The 17,525-nt window shown below is 39.2% G+C and overlaps 1 protein-coding gene across 1 annotated transcript in view; it reads left to right on the top strand.

The window, feature by feature from the left end:
* The first annotated feature begins 1,201 nt into the window (after positions 1 to 1,201).
* The window catches only part of GNE (glucosamine (UDP-N-acetyl)-2-epimerase/N-acetylmannosamine kinase), a 52,441-nt gene continuing 36,117 nt past the window's right edge, over positions 1,202 to 17,525 (top strand). The window contains exon 1 of the mRNA XM_058166206.1: positions 1,202 to 1,307. Within this exon, the coding sequence (XP_058022189.1) occupies positions 1,254 to 1,307 (54 nt within the window). The 5' untranslated portion in view covers positions 1,202 to 1,253. The remainder of the gene's footprint in view (positions 1,308 to 17,525) is intronic.

Here is a 17,525-nt window from a genome sequence, read left to right as displayed (position 1 = left end):
AATACTAATCACAGGTAGTCCTCAACTTACAAATATTTGTTTAGTGACCGTTCAAAGTTACAAAGGCATTGAAAAAAAGTGACTTTTGACAGTTTTTCACACAACCATTACCGCATCCCCAGGGTCATGTGGTCAAAACTGAGTTGCATAGCAACTAGTTTGTATCTATGACCATTGCCATGTCCCAGAGTCATGGGATCCCCTTTTGTGACCTTCTGACAAGCAAAGTCAACAGGGAAGCCAGATTCAGTTAACCATGTTACTAACTTAACAATGCTGTGATTCACTTAACAACTGTGGCAAGAAAAGTCGTAAAATGGGGCAAAAATTCACTTAACAACTGCCTTGCTTAGCGACAGAAATGTTGGGCTCAACTGCGGTTGTAAGTTGAGGACCGGCTGTACTAACATTCAGACCTGTACATCTTCTTCGGTAAGATGTACAGGTAGTCCTCGACTTACAACGGTTCATTTAGCGACCGTTCAAAGTCAACAGCACTGAAAAAAAGTGGCTTAGGGACCATTTTTCAATCTTACAACCTTTGTAGCCTCCCTCTGATCACGTGATCAAAATTCAGACGCTTGGCAACTGGTTCAGATTTATGACCGTTACTGTGTCCCAAGGTCGCGGGATCCCCTTTTGCGAACTTCTGACAAACAAAATCAACCGGGAAGCCAGATTCACTCAACAACTATGTTACTAACTTATCAACTGCAATGATTCACTTAACAACTGTGGCCAGGAAGGCCAGAAAGCGGGGCAAAACTCACTCAACAAATGTGAGTTTCGCAGAAATGTTGGGCTCAACTTGTGGTTGTAAGCCGAGGACTATCCTTGCATGCAAAATCAGCTCATAGTGTTTTTGAGGTGAGCAGGTATTTTTATTGACCTGGTCATTCGGGCATTATATTCTCGAAAGCACCAGGGAGCTGCCAAGTGTCTTTTGGCACATGTCAAGTGTCAAGACCCGGCTTGGAGGAAAATGTAAGTGTCAGCCGTCAGTGTCAACGCTTAAAAGCGCTTTGCCGAGGAGAGCCCAGCTCTGCGTCTCCATCTGAAACACAGCCTCGGCTGACATCCTGTTGCTGCCGAAAAAGACCGGCAAATGAGTCAGATCTGTCCCTCGGTGACTTTCCAAGGGGGCCGGGCTTAAATGTGGGGCATGCAATTCGGGTGCCCGGCGGAGCCTCGCTAGTCAAGAGTTGCCCGGTTCCTTCAGCCAGCAGAAGAAGGGAAAAGCCCAGCTCCGCGCCATGGAAAGCCTTGAGCAGCACCGACGGACGCCTCAAAGCCCTCGCGGTCCCCACGTAAGGCAGATCTCGGGTGGGAGAGCCTTTTGTCTCGGAAACTGCGGGCGGGGGAGAGGGTGGGCTGAACCGAGAGCCTTGCGAAGGCAACCGGGAGAAGAATGCAGGCGTCGCCACGGATGGACTCTCGTTGCGCGGGATCGCTTGCTCGTCTTTAGTCCCTCCGCTACCGGAGGTGGGTGGGTGTGTGGGTGTGGAGGGGAGCCACTGGTCCTTTAACTCCATCTACCCACCCCGATCCAGTTAAGGGATACAGGAGGCTCTCCTTTTAGCTCCGAATTGCCTGGAGTGCAAAAGCCAAAAGGGTCAGTTTCCCTTCCGCACAACCAGGGAGGGAGCAGCAATGTGATGCCCGAAAGCGAAGGAGTGGTGTCGCTCCTTAGCAGGGTCTGGGTTTGGAGAAATGAGAAACTGGAAGGAGGAAGCTCTTCCCCATCCTTGAGCGAGGTGGCTCCACTGACGGGATCCTCCCCCGCCCCCCCGAAAAACAGAATTGCTTTCTGGATCTGGTCGAGCAGCCCTTTCATCTTTCACCGGCGGTTCAAGGAGGGGGGAGGGGCAGGGGGCGGGCAGGGTTGAATGGTAGGGAAAGCCAAGCCCTTGGCAGTTGCCTGTTAAAAGTTCAAGGGTGCGGGATCCCCGCGACTTCCAGCCAGGGGCTTGTCCCCCACGTGCTTTTACTCAGGTGTCGCTACCGCTCTGCTATCTTTCCTTGGCGACCCCAGCCAATCCTCTCCTCCGGCCCATTTCTCTCATGTCAAAACTAGGGCTGAGCTGGAAAGATTGGCAGTGCCTATGGAAGGAAGGAAGGAAGGAAGGAAGGAAGGAAGGAATTTTATATAGAAATCATTTAATAGTCTCCCTAAAAACATTACTGGAGTCTGATTATATTTATTTGTATGTGGGAACTTGTTAAAGTATTACATTCATGGTGTGTGTGTGTGTGTGTGTGTAATTTATTTCTTTATTGGATTTATATACCACTGATCTTGCTATCAAGTGACTCTTGCTCGAGAATAATGTGTGTTGTACCTACTTTTTTTTATTTATTTATTTATTTTGTCACAACAATATATGTAGGTATCATACAAAAAGATTATATAGTATATAAACACATATATGAGTAAATATAGGAGGTATAAGCATATGTATATATATATAGGAAGAAGAAAAGAAAAAAAAACCAATAGGACAGAAACAGTAGGCACGTTTGTGCGCTTATGCACGCCCCTTATGGTCCTCTTAGGAATGGGGTGAGGTCAATAGTAGAAAGTTTTTGGTTAAAGCTTTTAGGATTATGAGAAGAGACCACAGAGTCAGGTAAAGTATTCCAAGCACTGATGATTCTGTTACAGAAGTCATATTTTCTGCAATCTAGATTAAAGCGGTTGACATTAAGTTTAAATCTATTAGTTGCTCTAGTATTATTGCAATTAAAGCTGAAGTAGCATTGACTTGGAAGAACCTCTCCTCCCAAAATCTGCACAATTCTAGAGGTTTTAGTGTAATGGAGGGAAAACCTAGCCTACCAGATGTTGCTGAACTACAGTTGCAAGCACTACTGATCATGCTCTTGGGGCCTCTGGGAATTGCACTTCAGCAGAATCCAGAGAGCTGTAGTTTGAAGGAACACAATTCCCCATTTGTTCCCTTCCTGCTCCCTGTCCCCATGTATTCACCTGAAGAAACAACTAAGATATACAGCAGCCTGATCATTGAGAGGAACTAACCCACTGGGGCATCTAGAAAAATTTAAAAATGCATAATTTTTAATAAATATTGTTTATTTAAAATAAGCAAAATTCCCACTGCTAAGACAAAAAGGTAGAGAGGGTTTGCATCTTGCAAGCACCACAGGGAATTCAAGGTACTTCCCACTGCATCGATATGTATGAATTAGGCTTACTTACTTAATGGGCCAAGTCCATTGGAATTCCAAGGACATCATGCTCTACCAACACTTACACAGGTGAACATTTCTTAATCCATTTTCCCATCATTTAATAAAGATGTTTCCAAAAACACTAATTCAATCGAAGGTAAAGGTTCGTTCTCCAAGCTCGTGGAACTAATTCATCTCCTAGTTCTATTTTTTTCATTTATGAATATACCATATAATTGTTCATTCCACTTGTCTTCTCAGGTAAAACTACCTTAGCCTTTGATGCATTAATTTCCAAATCCATAATCTTCATTCTGTTGTACCATCTATGTGAATCTCTTCAGGTCTTTAATCAATAGCATAGCATCATCTCATACAAAAGTATGGATACATTCACATCCTCAATGAATATATCCCTGACATTACTAAAAATGTTCCTTACAGAAATCCATTAAAGAACCAAGGAGAATCCCATTCTTACTCCCTGCTGTGTAGAGTCTTTTGTTTATCATTCAATTTGTTCTTTCACATGCTTTATTTCCATGATATACTATAGGTCTGTAAGTATATTAAGCAACAAGCAACTTTCAATTACAGTCACATAAAACATTGTCTAACTCAAGCCTGTTCAGTTTATCATATGCTTTGTCTAAAAATCAACAATTGACAATACAGTTTCTTTGTCAGATTAACACATTTCTCAATGACATTCAGGGGAGCAAAAATCTGATCTGCACACCTTGCATCCAGCATAAAGCCATGCCGCATTTTCCAAATTTTGCTCATTATTACTTCTCGTATATTTTCAATCAAAATGCTGCTAAAATTTCCACGAATACTTTAAAAAAGGGGCTGGGGAGAGATTTGTATGATCTGAAGAAAAACCAATGTTTTGGGCCAGGAGGGCTCAGAACGTCAAGATGACGGACATGATCAAGTCTTCCATTTTTCATATTTGCGCATTATCGCTTGCTTTCTTTGTTTTTATAAGATAAGGCAAGCAGCAGTCTTTTAATAATCAAACACAGGTGCAGCTTTTGCATAAACAGTATGTGAGCCAGACATCCACCATAAATAAACTACATTCATATTTTAATGGTTGTTTAGGTCTGCCATCTACACCTGCAGCCTTACTATTTTTCAACATTGTCACATAATTTATTACTTCCTTGCCATCAATTTTTCTTGAACACCAACCTAGCATTACTTTCAGTTTCAGTCTTTTACATATTGCTATCATTCTCAAATAGAAATCTATGAAATATTTCTTCCAGCACCCCTTTACTTGAATTTTGTTCCAAATAATTTTATCATGGGAGAGACTTCTTGTTTAGCCTTTTCCACCCTTTTGCAAAACCACTTTTCATTCTCATTAAAATTGTTCTGCATTTTATCAGCCTTTTATAAACGTAACCTTTCCTTGCTGTAATATTATCTTACTCTCTTTTGCGGTAATATTATCTTACTCTCTTTCTTTCTTTCTTTCACACACACACATACACACACACAAATCACAAAAGCATGTTGTTGTAGTCATCATAATATCTTTATCTTTATATTCTTTGTTGATTCTCTCAATATTTTATCAAAAATAACCTCATCAATTACACCTGATACATTCCTTTTTTCATATGCATACATGAATATACTGATGTTTATACTCAAAATATTTTTTAAATAGAAACAGACTTAATAAATATTTATCGAATTCATTCTTAGATTTCTGAGTAATCAGTCACTTTTTCTATTCACATCTCATTCCAGCCATCCATTCATGTCACCCCCAGAGTTATATTTTCACTTGGATCCAATTATTATGCTCCATTTTGTGCAATTTTAATCAAAACTTATTCCTATTTTTTCCTTGTTAACCTTGTATTGCAACATGCAGACACATGTGACCCACTTATAAATCCTAACTTTCATATCCATTCACAATACCCAAGATAACATCAAGTCATTCTTTCAACATACATTTAGCTATTTCATTCATAATTAAACCTATATCTTTATTTTCCTGTCTCATCAATTTATCATTTCCACTAGCCATCCGGAATCCCTTTAGATAGTGAGATGGGTGGCATATTAAATAAATAAATAAATAAATAAATAAATCGATCGATCGATCGATCAGACTATCTTCTTCAGTTGTTATACCTGTCTCCTTTCTCTTAGTTTTTCCATTTTAATCGATTTTCTTTCTTTTCAGTTATTAATTCACACTCTGCCATTTATTCCTACATACATTTCAAATCGTAACCTTCCATACTGAACACCTGTCTACCCTAGACGAGTTCAAATCACCAGGACCGGATGGATTACACCCCAAGGTTCTGAAGGAACTGGCAGACGTGATCTCAGAACCACTGAACTATATCTTTCAAAGATCCTGGAGCACAGGGGAGCTGCCAGAGGACTGGAAAAGAGCTGATGTAGTTCCCATCTTCAAAAAAGGAAAAAAAACAGATCCAGGAAACTACAGACCTATCAGTCTGACCTCAATACCAGGGAAGATTCTGGAAAAGATAATCAAGCAACGAATCACCGAACACCTAGAAGCAAACAAAGTAATAACCAAAAGCCAACATGGGTTTGTCAAAAACAGATCATGCCAGACTAATCTTATCGCATTCTTTGACAAAATGACAAAATTAGTAGACCAGAGGAATGCTGTCGATATAATTTACTTGGACTTCAGTAAAGCATTTGATAAAGTAGACCATAACCTACTACTAGATAAAGTAGAAAAATGTGGGTTAGACAGCACCACCACCAGATGGATTCGTAACTGGCTGACCAACCGCACTCAACGTGTAGTCCTCAACGGAACTACATCCACATGGAGAGAAGTATGCAGTGGAGTACCCCAAGGCTCTGTTTTAGGCCCAGTAGTCTTCAACATCTTCATCAATGACTTGGACGAGGGGATAGATGGGGAACTCATCAAATTTGCAGATGACACCAAGCTGGCAGGAATAGTCAACACTCCAGAAGATAGGCTCAAGTTACAGAAAGATCTTGACAGATTTGAACATTGGGCGCTATCTAACAAAATGAAATTCAACAGTGAAAAAAGTAAGGTTCTACATTTAGGCCAAAAAAACAAAATGCACCAGTACCGTATATGTGGTACCTTGCTCAATAGTAGTACCTGTGAGAGGGATCTTGGAGTCCTAGTGGATAACCATTTAGATATGAGCCAGCAGTGTGCAGCAGCTGTTAAAAAAGCCAACACAGTTCTGGGCTGCATAAACAGAGGATAGAATCAAGATCACGTGAAGTGTTAGTACCACTTTATAATGCCTTGGTAAGGCCACACTTGGAATATTGCATCCAGTTTTGGTCGCCACGATGTAAAAAGATGTTGACACTGTGGAAAGAGAGGAGAGAAGAGAACCAGAGAGGATTGGGGGACTGGAGGATAAAACATATGAAGAACGGTTGCAGGAACTGGGTATGTCTAGTTTAACAAAAAGAAGGACTAGGAGAGACATGATAGCTGTGTTCCAATATCTCAGGGGCTGCCACAAAGAAGAGGGAGTCGGGCTGTTCTCCAAAGCACCTGAGGGTAGAACAAGAAGCAATGGGTGGAAACTGATCAAAGAAAGAAGCAACTTAGAACTAAGGAGAAATTTCCTGACAGTTAGAACAATTAATAAGTGGAACGACTTGCCTTCAGAAGTTGTGAATGCTCCAACACTGGAAATTTTTAAGAAAATGTTGGATAACCATCTGACTGAGATGGTGTAGGGTTTCCTGCCTGGGCAGGGGGTTGGACTAGAAGGCCTCCAAGGTCCCTTCCAACTCTGATGTTATTTTATGTTATGTTATGTTATATGTTATGCTGTTAACAGATCATGAGCCTTTACAAATTGTTTCCACCATCCATTGTGGCTTTGGTGAATTTGGATTTTCACATCCAAATTTTTAGCAAGATAATGGAAAAGGTAGACCAAGTTATCAGCCTTATATGTATCTGTTTCTGTATGCAGATTTTCTGCAGCAAAAAAGCTGTATGTAGCTATGTATTTTTTTGTACATTTCAATCAGTGTACTACAAATTTAATCAAAGCCCCCTTTTATCCATGCATGCTTTATGATCATCTATGTAAGCCAGGACCTCTAACTTAGAGTCTACCATGCAAGCTAGTATAATGTTGTCTGTGTTCAGCAATTAAGAGATCTCCATAGTCCATTGACATAGAGTCAGGATAGGCTATTTAGTATTCCTGAGATTAATTAGTGTTGCTTACCATTCCATATCTGAAGTGCAATCTGAAAACCATTTATTAAATTCCAGGCTCACTTTACTTTGAAGTATCCTTTAATTGGGCTCAAAGGACCATATCAGAAATGTATGATTATTTATACATACCGGTATATATTTTCAATAGGCTAAGTTTTTGGGGTAAACAGCATTGTAAAAGATAGCATTCTGTCCTGTCTCTCTTTCTCTTAATCAGGGAAGGACATCATCAAAGAAAGGAAGAGAAACAAGGAGAGGGAGAAAAGATTCACTAAAACAAAACATAAAATTAGAATGATCTGTTATTAAAACATAGAACCATGATGGTGCAGTAGTTAGAAGGCAGTATTGCAGGTTAATTCTGCTGATTGCTAGCAGTTTGATTCCCACCGGCTCAAGGTTGACTCAGCCTTCCATCTTTCTGAGTAAAATGAGGAGCCAGATTGCTGGGGTAATAATGCTGACTCTGTAAACCGCTTAGAGAGGGCTGTGAAGCACTGTGAAGCAGCATATAAGTCTACGTGCTATTGCTATTGTATTGAAGAACTATACATTTATGTGGGAACTAGGCTTCCCTATGAGCAGTATACATCAGGAGTCAACAACTTGGAGATACAATTGCTTAGTTAGGTTTTTAGCTAGGAGTTTTTAACTTTTTCCTAAAAATATTTGGGGAAGAGGATTTGCTTAGGAACTTGCTTCATTAATGAACACTTCGTTAAGTGTTAAATTTGTACCCTATGACTATCATTAAGTGTTGTAAGTGTTGTACCTTGATGAAGGTATTTTTTCTTTTATGTACACTGAGAGCATATGCACCAAGACAAATTCCTTGTGTGTCCAATCACACTTGGCTAATAAAAAGTTCTATCCTATCCTATCCTATCCTATCCTATCCTATCCTATCCTATCCTATCCTATCCTATCCTATCCTATTCTATATTTTGGCAGCACAATCTTGGTAGTATCATGGCTAAAAAGCAACAACAAACATTTTTGGAGAGCCACATACAATCCCTGAATTGGCCACTTCTTTTTTTATATAAAAAGTTTTTTATTTTTCAATTACAAAGATAAGCATTTCATCTTTCCTTATGCAGTGTGTCATCTGAGTACAAATATCTCTGTGCAACATCGTTCACCATTTGGCACATCATTCACATTCACACTATTTCTCTAAACTTAATGTTATAATATAATAAACATTTTAACATTGTAAAGCTCTCCATTTTCTTCTTAATATCCTCTAGTGATAATACCATATTAACATTAAACATCATTACTCTCATCATACACACACTAACAATTTTCATCTTATTTATATCTCTATCTTAATGTATTTTCTACTTGTTCTTTAGCCTTCTTCATTTTCAAATTCCATTTTTATCCTCCAACCATTGATAAAATACTTCCCATATCATATAATATTCAGTTCGTTCTTTGTCCTTGATTGCTAATGTTAATCTGTTCATTTCTGCACATTCTAATATTTTCCTTATCTGGACTGGCCACTTCTGATTAGAGAGAATGGAGTATCAGCAGCTGGATTAATTTTAGCTAAATTAAAGTAACTATTCATTCATCTTTACTTCCTTGGTATGGAAGAAGTTTAACACAAATTACTGAATATGGTTGGAACAATGAATCTAGTGAGGATAGATATGAGAATATGGACAACGTAGAGGTCAAGAACAAATGAGTTGTACAATGTGGGCATATTAATATGCGTTCAAGTGAATAGCTCACCTGTTACATCTTGAGAATAAATTATAGGAAGCTCCGCTGATTTGTTTTGGATCAGGGATTTAAGCTGGTCATGAAGAAAACTAATTTCATGCCCAAGACTTGAAGTCTACAAAGAGAAAAATAAATAGATTAGATTAGATTAGATTAGATTAGATTAGATTAGATTAGATTAGATTAGATTAGATTAGAATTCTTTATTGGCCAAGTGTGATTGGACACACAAGGAATTTGTCTTTGGTGCATATGCTCTCAGTGTACATAAAAAGAAAAGATACATTCGTTAAGAATCATAAGGTACAACAGTTAATGGTAGTCATAGGGTACAAATAAGCAATCAAATCATACTAGGAAACAATCAATATAAATTGCAAGGACTGTATGACAGTCATACAGTCATAACTGGGAGGAGATGGGTGATAGGAATGATGAGAAGATTAATAGTAATGCTGACTTAGTGAATAGTTTGATAAGTGTTGAGGGAATTATTTGTTTAGCAGAATGATGGCGTTCGGGAAGAAACTGTTCTTGTGTCTAGTTGTTCTGGGTGTGCAGTGCTCTATAGTATCATTTTGAGGGTAGGAGTTGAAACAATTTAGGGTCCAGGATGCAAGGGGTCTGTAAATATTTTCACAACCCTCTTTTTGACTCGTGCAATATACTGGTCCTCAATCAAAGCCAGGTTGGTAGTAATTGTTTTTTCTGCAGTTCTAATTATCCTCTGAAGTCTGTGTCTGCCTTGTTGGGTTGCAGTACCAAACCAGACAGTTATAGAGGTGCAGATGACAGACTCAACGATTCCTTTGTAGAACTGGTTCAGCAGCTCCTTGGGCAATTTGAGCTTCCTGACTTGGCATAGAAAGAACAGTCTTTGTTGTGCTTTGTTGAGAATTTACTAAGTAGAAGATATAGGATGGTCGTTTCTCTCTTGAAAAATAATTGAATAATAATTTCTATGCTTTATAAATCTTACAGCGCAATTCTAAGTGAAACCAAATTCTGGGATTCATTTCTGAATAGGAGGGCATTGCTTTTCCTTGGAGACAGAGAATGACGGGGTGAGACACAGCCATCGTTGGTTCCACAAAATGTAATTATTTCCCATCTTTCCTTCTTCACTGTTCACCAATTACAGTGATGGACAGTCATCATTGGAATTAAATTTCAGCCCAGCAATCAGACTAATCTTTCCTACCGTGCATCATAATAGTCAAACCTTTGCGTAAAACACAGAATCTCTTTTCTCTTCAACCCCCAGTTCCTTTTGCTTTGACTGGCAGATCTTTCTTTCCATCTTTTAGGTCCATTTAACTACTTGAAGCTGTCATGCTGGATTGCTTGCAGGCCATTAAGCGCATTAGATGTTTAGATATACACCTAAAGATGGCCTGCAAATGCACAAATCAGTAGTGCTAAATGTATTCTATATACTAGTTAAGAAAGCCAGTAATGGCTACACTATGATCCAGTGTTTTTCTGATAAGCAGGTGCAACATTTTTACAAGCAACACAGTATTGTACAGGTGGTCCTCGACTTATGGCCATAATTATGCCCAAAATTTATGTTGCTAAGTGAAACTTGTTAAGAGAGTTTTGCCCCATTTTGTGATTTTTCTTGCCACATTTACTAAGTGAATCACTGCAGTTGTTAAATTAGTAAGAAGATTGTTAAGTGAATCTTCCCCATTGACTTTGCTTTTCAGAAGGTTGCAAAAACTGATCCCATGACCTGGAACTTTGCAAACATCATCAATATAAGTCAGTTGCCAAGCATCTGAAATTTGATCATCTGATCATAGGGATGCTGCAACAGTCGTAAGTGTGAAAAATGGTCGTAAGTCACTTTTTTCAGTGCCGTTGTAACTTCGAATGGTCACTAAATGAACTGTTGTAAATTGAGGACTGTCTGTATTGTCTCTGCTTTTACCATTAGTCTTTAGATTGTTTAGGGAGTTGCGATTGATATTTACTGCAAAATACTTTGGATAAAAAGTGTGAGTGTTTGGTTAATGCTTGCCAGCTAGGAAAGTGAGAGGTGGAATGGTAGAAATGTCAGTGTTACAGTTGTATATACATCTTTGAGACACAGATATCACGCAAAGCTAAAATGTGTTGACTTTGCTTAGAGTTTAATCTGAAACCAGCCACTGTGATTTGTGATTTGTTTAATAAGTGATGGCTTAGCCTTTTTGTATGAACCGGGCTCAATAAATAAAGATTTGTGAACACAGATTTTTAAGGATTAAGATTTTGAAAAATGTGACAATTTGAGTGACTTTTGAGAAAGAAGATAAAGAAAAACCAATTTATCTTAACTTATTTTCTCTGCAATATGAATAACTTCCAAAATCCCAGTACATGGAAGTTTTCTTTAGCTCCTCAATTGTGAATGCAAAGCATTCTGCACACACTGAGAATTTTTTTTCTTTAATTAATGTGGTTCATTGTGGTCTTAATGAGACCAAATTAAGCCCTAACAACAGCTGTCTTTGTTTCAGCTGTAGGTATCAAATTCTTCCTCTGGTATTTTAACACAGATACAAACTCAAGGCAAAGTTATAATGAAAATTGGCAATTCTTGTTGTATGACAACTATATCACATGTGGCAATACAAACAAAATGCTGTGTCCTACAAGTTGTTTGTCTGAATTATTTGTAACACTATTTGCAACACTGTAGTGGGATGGTACAGACCAGGGGTGAAATGCTCCCGGTTCGGACCGGATCGTGTGATCCGGTAGTGATGGGGACGGGTAGTTCGGAGAACCGGTAGCAAAAATCCCTGCCCCCCTCCACCGCCCATTCCTCGTTGTTCCTCTTCTCTGTCCCTGAAGCTCTCGGTGGTGATATAGCTGCAAACGGCCTTAAATGACTGCCACCGCACTTCAAAGGGCCACACTACAGCTGATCAGCACTGTAGGCAGCTAGTAGACCAGTGCCTCTATTTTTAAAGAAGGTAAACTGGTGTGCTCCCAAAAGAAGGCAATTAGTAGACCAGTACCTCTGTTTTTAAAGAAGGTAGACTGGTGTGCTCCCAAGTTTTGTATACTTTATTATTTTTATCATTCAGTTAGCTGACCACCAAGCCACGCCCACCAGGGGTCACATGACCACCAAGCCACACCCACCAATTAAGTCACGCCCACAGAACCAGTCGGGAAAATTTTTAGATTTCATTCCGGTACAGACATACTGTTGGCTTCTGTGCTCTTAATTAGTTAAAAGTCAGATCTACTCTTGGGGGTGTTATATTGGCTAGTGGAAGTATCCTATGTGTATTTTTTCATACATATACAACTTTCTTCCCATGAAGGAAGTGTGTGTAGACACCAAGTTTCTCATTAATTATTAGTTGACCCTCTTGAGACATAAAGCCAATTTTTCTCTCTCCTGTCCTTGGAGGAAAGTAATAAACAGCATTGATGTGGTTTATAAAGAGGGTGTCATAAAAAAAGCTGTTGAAGATTGTTATATATGGACATGGTTGTATAATTCCCTCCTAATTATAGAAGAGTCTAGGTTGTGGAATATTTGCTGAAGTAGGTTATTAGGAACAACCTTGTGAAAGACAGTTGTGTATATTTTTTTTATATTCAGACATGGCAGGTGTAATTACATGTGAAAAAGACCTTAGGAGCCTCAGCAAAGAGATGTGGCTAAGAGAATGGCCAGACAAGAGACAGCGCACAGCTGTGTTATCCACAGCTAGACAGTGTTTGAGGCAAGAGACTCCCCTAGTTTCTCAAGCTGCAGAGGCTGAAAATATCCAGTTTAGTTTTTACAATAACATAGAAATAGCTCATCTGGTTGTTGCTGTAGTTCCTATCTGCTCCTACCACAAGGCCAGAATCAATCTTGCAAATATCAAAGAACAATTCTCAATCCCCATCTCCTTTACAGCCCGAGTAACTATGCTATGCTGTCTCTTAACTATGCCACGTTTCCTTGGCAGCATCTCTGTGCCCAGTCTTCCAAGGGCTTTCTCACATGCCATCTTGGCAGGCTAATAAGGAAAGACAGGGCTTTTCCTCACTATTGACTTGAAGTGCTATCCACTAATGGCATAACATTTGTTGCCTTCCTTGTCAACCCTGTCCTGCTTTTTTTTTTTTGGCAGGGGGTGATTTTTTGATAGAAGTGGGAGATGGGCCGGCAATATGTGTGGAGAGGAAATCAGGATTTGCTGTTTGGAGATTGACCACTATGAGGCTTGGATAGCAAAATCTAGAAATCTGACCCCAGATTCGTTTTGCTCTTGATGTAAAAGCATATGATGAATAAGAGGAAGCATCATAAATACTGCAATACAGAGAAACTATTGTAGGACAGCTTTGTACTATTGAAGAACATACAAAGGAACTTTTTTTTCCTTTTACAAAGAGGATTGCACTGATATTATTCATGCATATATAATACACAAAAAGGGAATTAAACAAGGCACCAATTCCAGAGTTGCAGAAAATATTAGGAATAGTGTTTTATATGTCATGAGGCATTACATCATGGCTGATTTAAAAATTGTGTGGTGAAAAGAGGGGGGCGGAATCCCCATTAGCCTACCATTTGCTCCCTATTTCTTTACCAGATTAAAAGTATTGAACAACATTATAACTGAGTTTGGTTTATTCAATGTACAAGGCCCACCTATATACCTAGAGTAACGTAAATTGGTTTTAGTACCATAGAAAAAAACATGATATACTTTCTGAGCTGTTATTCAAATTTACACTTGTGTTGCATTTATTTTAAGAAATTGTAATATCAGTAAAAGTTTCAAGATGCCAGGTGCCTTTCCTCTTTCTGTATGATGAATCTCATTTTGCAGAATACACATCTAAGATTATTACATTACTTGGCGAGACTACAATACATTTACTAGTGTATGGATTAAATATTTCTCATGCCAATTTTTTTTCCTGAAACTTGAACAAAGTAAATTCTATCTGGTTTTCCTAAATTGTCTTTACAATTTAAATATTTAAACGCTATGTAACGTAAAATTCATTCATATAATCTGGGGGAAGGGAGAGAAGAAAGAAAAATGTATTATCTATCAGCATATTGATTGTACATGTAATGAATAGATTTTTTAAAAATCTGTACTCAGAGATTGAAAAACAGCCGCACTATATGTTAGTAAAAGTTAATAACACTCTCATAGGGTATACTGTACTACGTGTTTTTCTCTCCTTGAAATGTAGAAACTTTAAAAAATAAGAAGATTAAACTTCCCTCTCCAAACATGCATGCAGTTCTTCCTCCATCTAACAATGATCTCCTTTGTATTGAAGCTTTTAATAGTAAATACAAAACCATCAGAACATCACATGTAAATCTCTTGATATATTGAGAGTTATTTTTTATGCAAACTATATTATTCTTAGCCTGATTTTAAAGATTCCTAGACAACCTGTCTTGTTGGGTCATCATTTCAGAAATATTCCCTTATCTAAACAGAGAAAAAGAATGACCAATGGAAAAAATGCATTGGAAGTGGGAGTGCCTTCCAACTTCCTGCTAGCTGACTGCCTTTGGGTAGCCAATGATGGGACAGTCTACCTCAGTCTTGAGCATTTTATGGCCAGTGGGCCATATACAGCCTGTGGGCAATTCTAGTCCATCCCACAGTATTGGCAGATTTGGCAGTGGGGGGTGGGGGGCGGGGCATCAGCAGTGTTGGATGGGGTGTCAATGGTGGGGGGCGGGGCATTGGTAGAGAGCCGGGGCAATGGCAATGTCAGTGGTGCGGCAGAGACCCTCCACAAGAGTCCCTGTTTCATGTTTCTCATGTGGCCCCTTAGGAAAATTAATTGCCAACTCCTGTCTACCTGACCTCCAGAGGGCTAGAAAGGGGATCTACCTGATCTCCAGTGGCCAAAGGAGAGGCTGGTTTATGTGGTCTCCAGAAGACTAGGGTGAGCCTAGTCTTGAAACTCTGGTTGGCAATCTAGCAATGCGGCAGCACTGAAGCAACCACAAATTTAATGTCAAGGTTCCAGAAAAACCTCTTCTGCATTAAAAAAACTCAGAAGCCATTGTTTTCCAGAGTTCTTTACTAGCATGAGGAAACTGGCACACGATGAGTGAAATTCCAAAACTGAATTTCCGGATTCTTTTCCCAGTTATACAAACCCCAAGAGTCCCCCCCACCCCGACCCCTTTGATGGTCACATGGTCCCACGTTCTCCCAGTTCATTCGAATATCTTCTTGCCACTCTTCCTGCAGATGTGAACACCATCCGACCTTGACCGCTTGAAAAATGTTACCATACCCCTCAGCCCCCCTTCCTCCCCTCAGGGGAAAAATGTGGCAGTGTCTGGAACCCTAAAGTCTAATATGGTTTCCAGGCCTGACATTTGACAAATTTCAATCCGATGAGTATCAGGAATCCTAGATTTTGGACACATTCTGTTGGCTAGCCCATTTTAGGTACTTTGGTTCAAAAATGGTTGCTCTATGATGCATTCTGTCACCTAGTTAAAGATTAGAGACAGCAGGGTTTTACTACTATATAGATATTCAATGTGTCAGTGTCAGGAAGGATTGTATTCTTAAACCATTTTATATCCGCTTTCTTGGAAATAAGTCTATGAATTCAAAAGGACTTTGAATTCAGAGACTTATTTGAAATTTTGAGAATTTGAGAAGGTTTCAGATCCAGCTTTGCTTCTGCTGTAACCACTTTGGTGCTAGTAAGGTATATTCTTGGCTAAACATGGGCTAGTAGTCTTTCTTTACTAACTGACTAAGTTGAGATGGTTGACATTTACTGTAACATACAGTATACTACTATTGCTTATCTCTAGTAATTATGAGCAAGTAAAGCAGAGAAATTGGAGGCCTAAAAGACATTATGATAATGAAGTCTACTTTTTTTAAACGGATAAATTCCACAGTTTATTATTATTTTAGTATTTTCACAGGCTGTCTAATTAATGTATAGATTGTGTATCTAGGAATCTGTAGCCCTCTGTGAAAGAATCTGTAGCCTTCCAAATATTGTAGAACAACTCCTAGCATTCCTATTCATAACCTATACAATAATATGGTTCCTCTAGTACAAGACAATAGAAATCACTAGTATTTAAGTATTTTACCTGCCTTCAAAAAAATGATGACAAAAAGATTATCGGGATTCTTTTTGATGTTGTTGTTGTGCCTTCAAGTCAATTTTTGACTCCCGGCAACTGGCAGAACGAGAACCTGCAATTTCCTTGGAAAGATTTTTGGAATTGGTTTGCTCTTGCCTCCTTATTAGAGAGAGGGGGACTTGCCCAAGATCACCCAGTTGGCTTTGTGCTAAAGACAGGACTAGAACTCAGAGTCTCCCAGTTTCTAGACTGGTACTTTTAACCATTACACCGAACTGGCCTATATAAAGAAATTAGCAAGTGAAAATTATATATGCATAAATACACTTGCACTGTAAGCAATGATTCAATTGCTCTGAATATAGCATGAAATGGAATCTAATAAGTCAATGTTCATTTGCAATCTGCTGTAGCATCTAGAGTGTTCTTTGGGCATATGTACTTTAATTCACTGGCTGACCTTTTGACTAAGTGTACATTGCATCATTAATCAAATTGTTTGGGCATACATACCTTGAGTTAATATTTACTAGGAATTTTCTCTTTCAAGAATCTGGAATGTCAATAAGGCCATACTTCTAATTCATCAGCAGAACTTTCCTCTGTCTTTAAATACACCTTTATCTTGCCATCTTGTTTCTTGGTAAACGGGGTGTGGGTGTGTGGGTGTGCATGCATGTGCCTTCAAGTCATTTTTTGGTCCTGGCAACTGCCTGGATTATTCCCTATGGTTTTCTTGGCAAGATTTTTCAGAAGTGGTTTGCCACTGCCTCCTGTTTAGGGCTGAAAGAGTGGGACTTGGGTAAGGTGGATGACACCCTGCCCTAGGTGTCATCCAACTTAAGACAAGATTACAATCACAGTGCAATAAAATAAAGAAGAATTTATCAAATGCAGTATGAAATAATTCCTTTGCCAGTGTTACTAAAATGATCAGCTGCTTACAGTATCTCCTTATATTGCTGCTGCCCCAAACTGGATCCTGATTCCTCTTAATACCTTGGGTGAACTTCTAGGAATATATATGCTTGGTGCAGTGGTGAAATCTAAAAATTTTCGCTACTGGATCTGTGGGCGTGGTTTGGTGGTCATGTGACCGGGTGGGCGTGGCCAACTTGATGTCACTCACTGTTAGAGCCAGGAGTTGCACATTCTGAAGAACATTCTGCCCTTCTGAAGCCCCCAACACTTTGAGTTTACCTCTGCCCACCTGGCTAGACTGCCCAAGCGAACCTGGAGCAGTGGTGGGTTGCT

Source organism: Ahaetulla prasina, chromosome 2, assembly GCF_028640845.1.
Source record: "Ahaetulla prasina isolate Xishuangbanna chromosome 2, ASM2864084v1, whole genome shotgun sequence".
In the NCBI taxonomy this organism is placed as follows: domain Eukaryota; kingdom Metazoa; phylum Chordata; class Lepidosauria; order Squamata; family Colubridae; genus Ahaetulla; species Ahaetulla prasina.
Note: the sequence above shows the minus strand (reverse complement) of the source record. Positions and strands in the feature narration are given on the sequence as shown.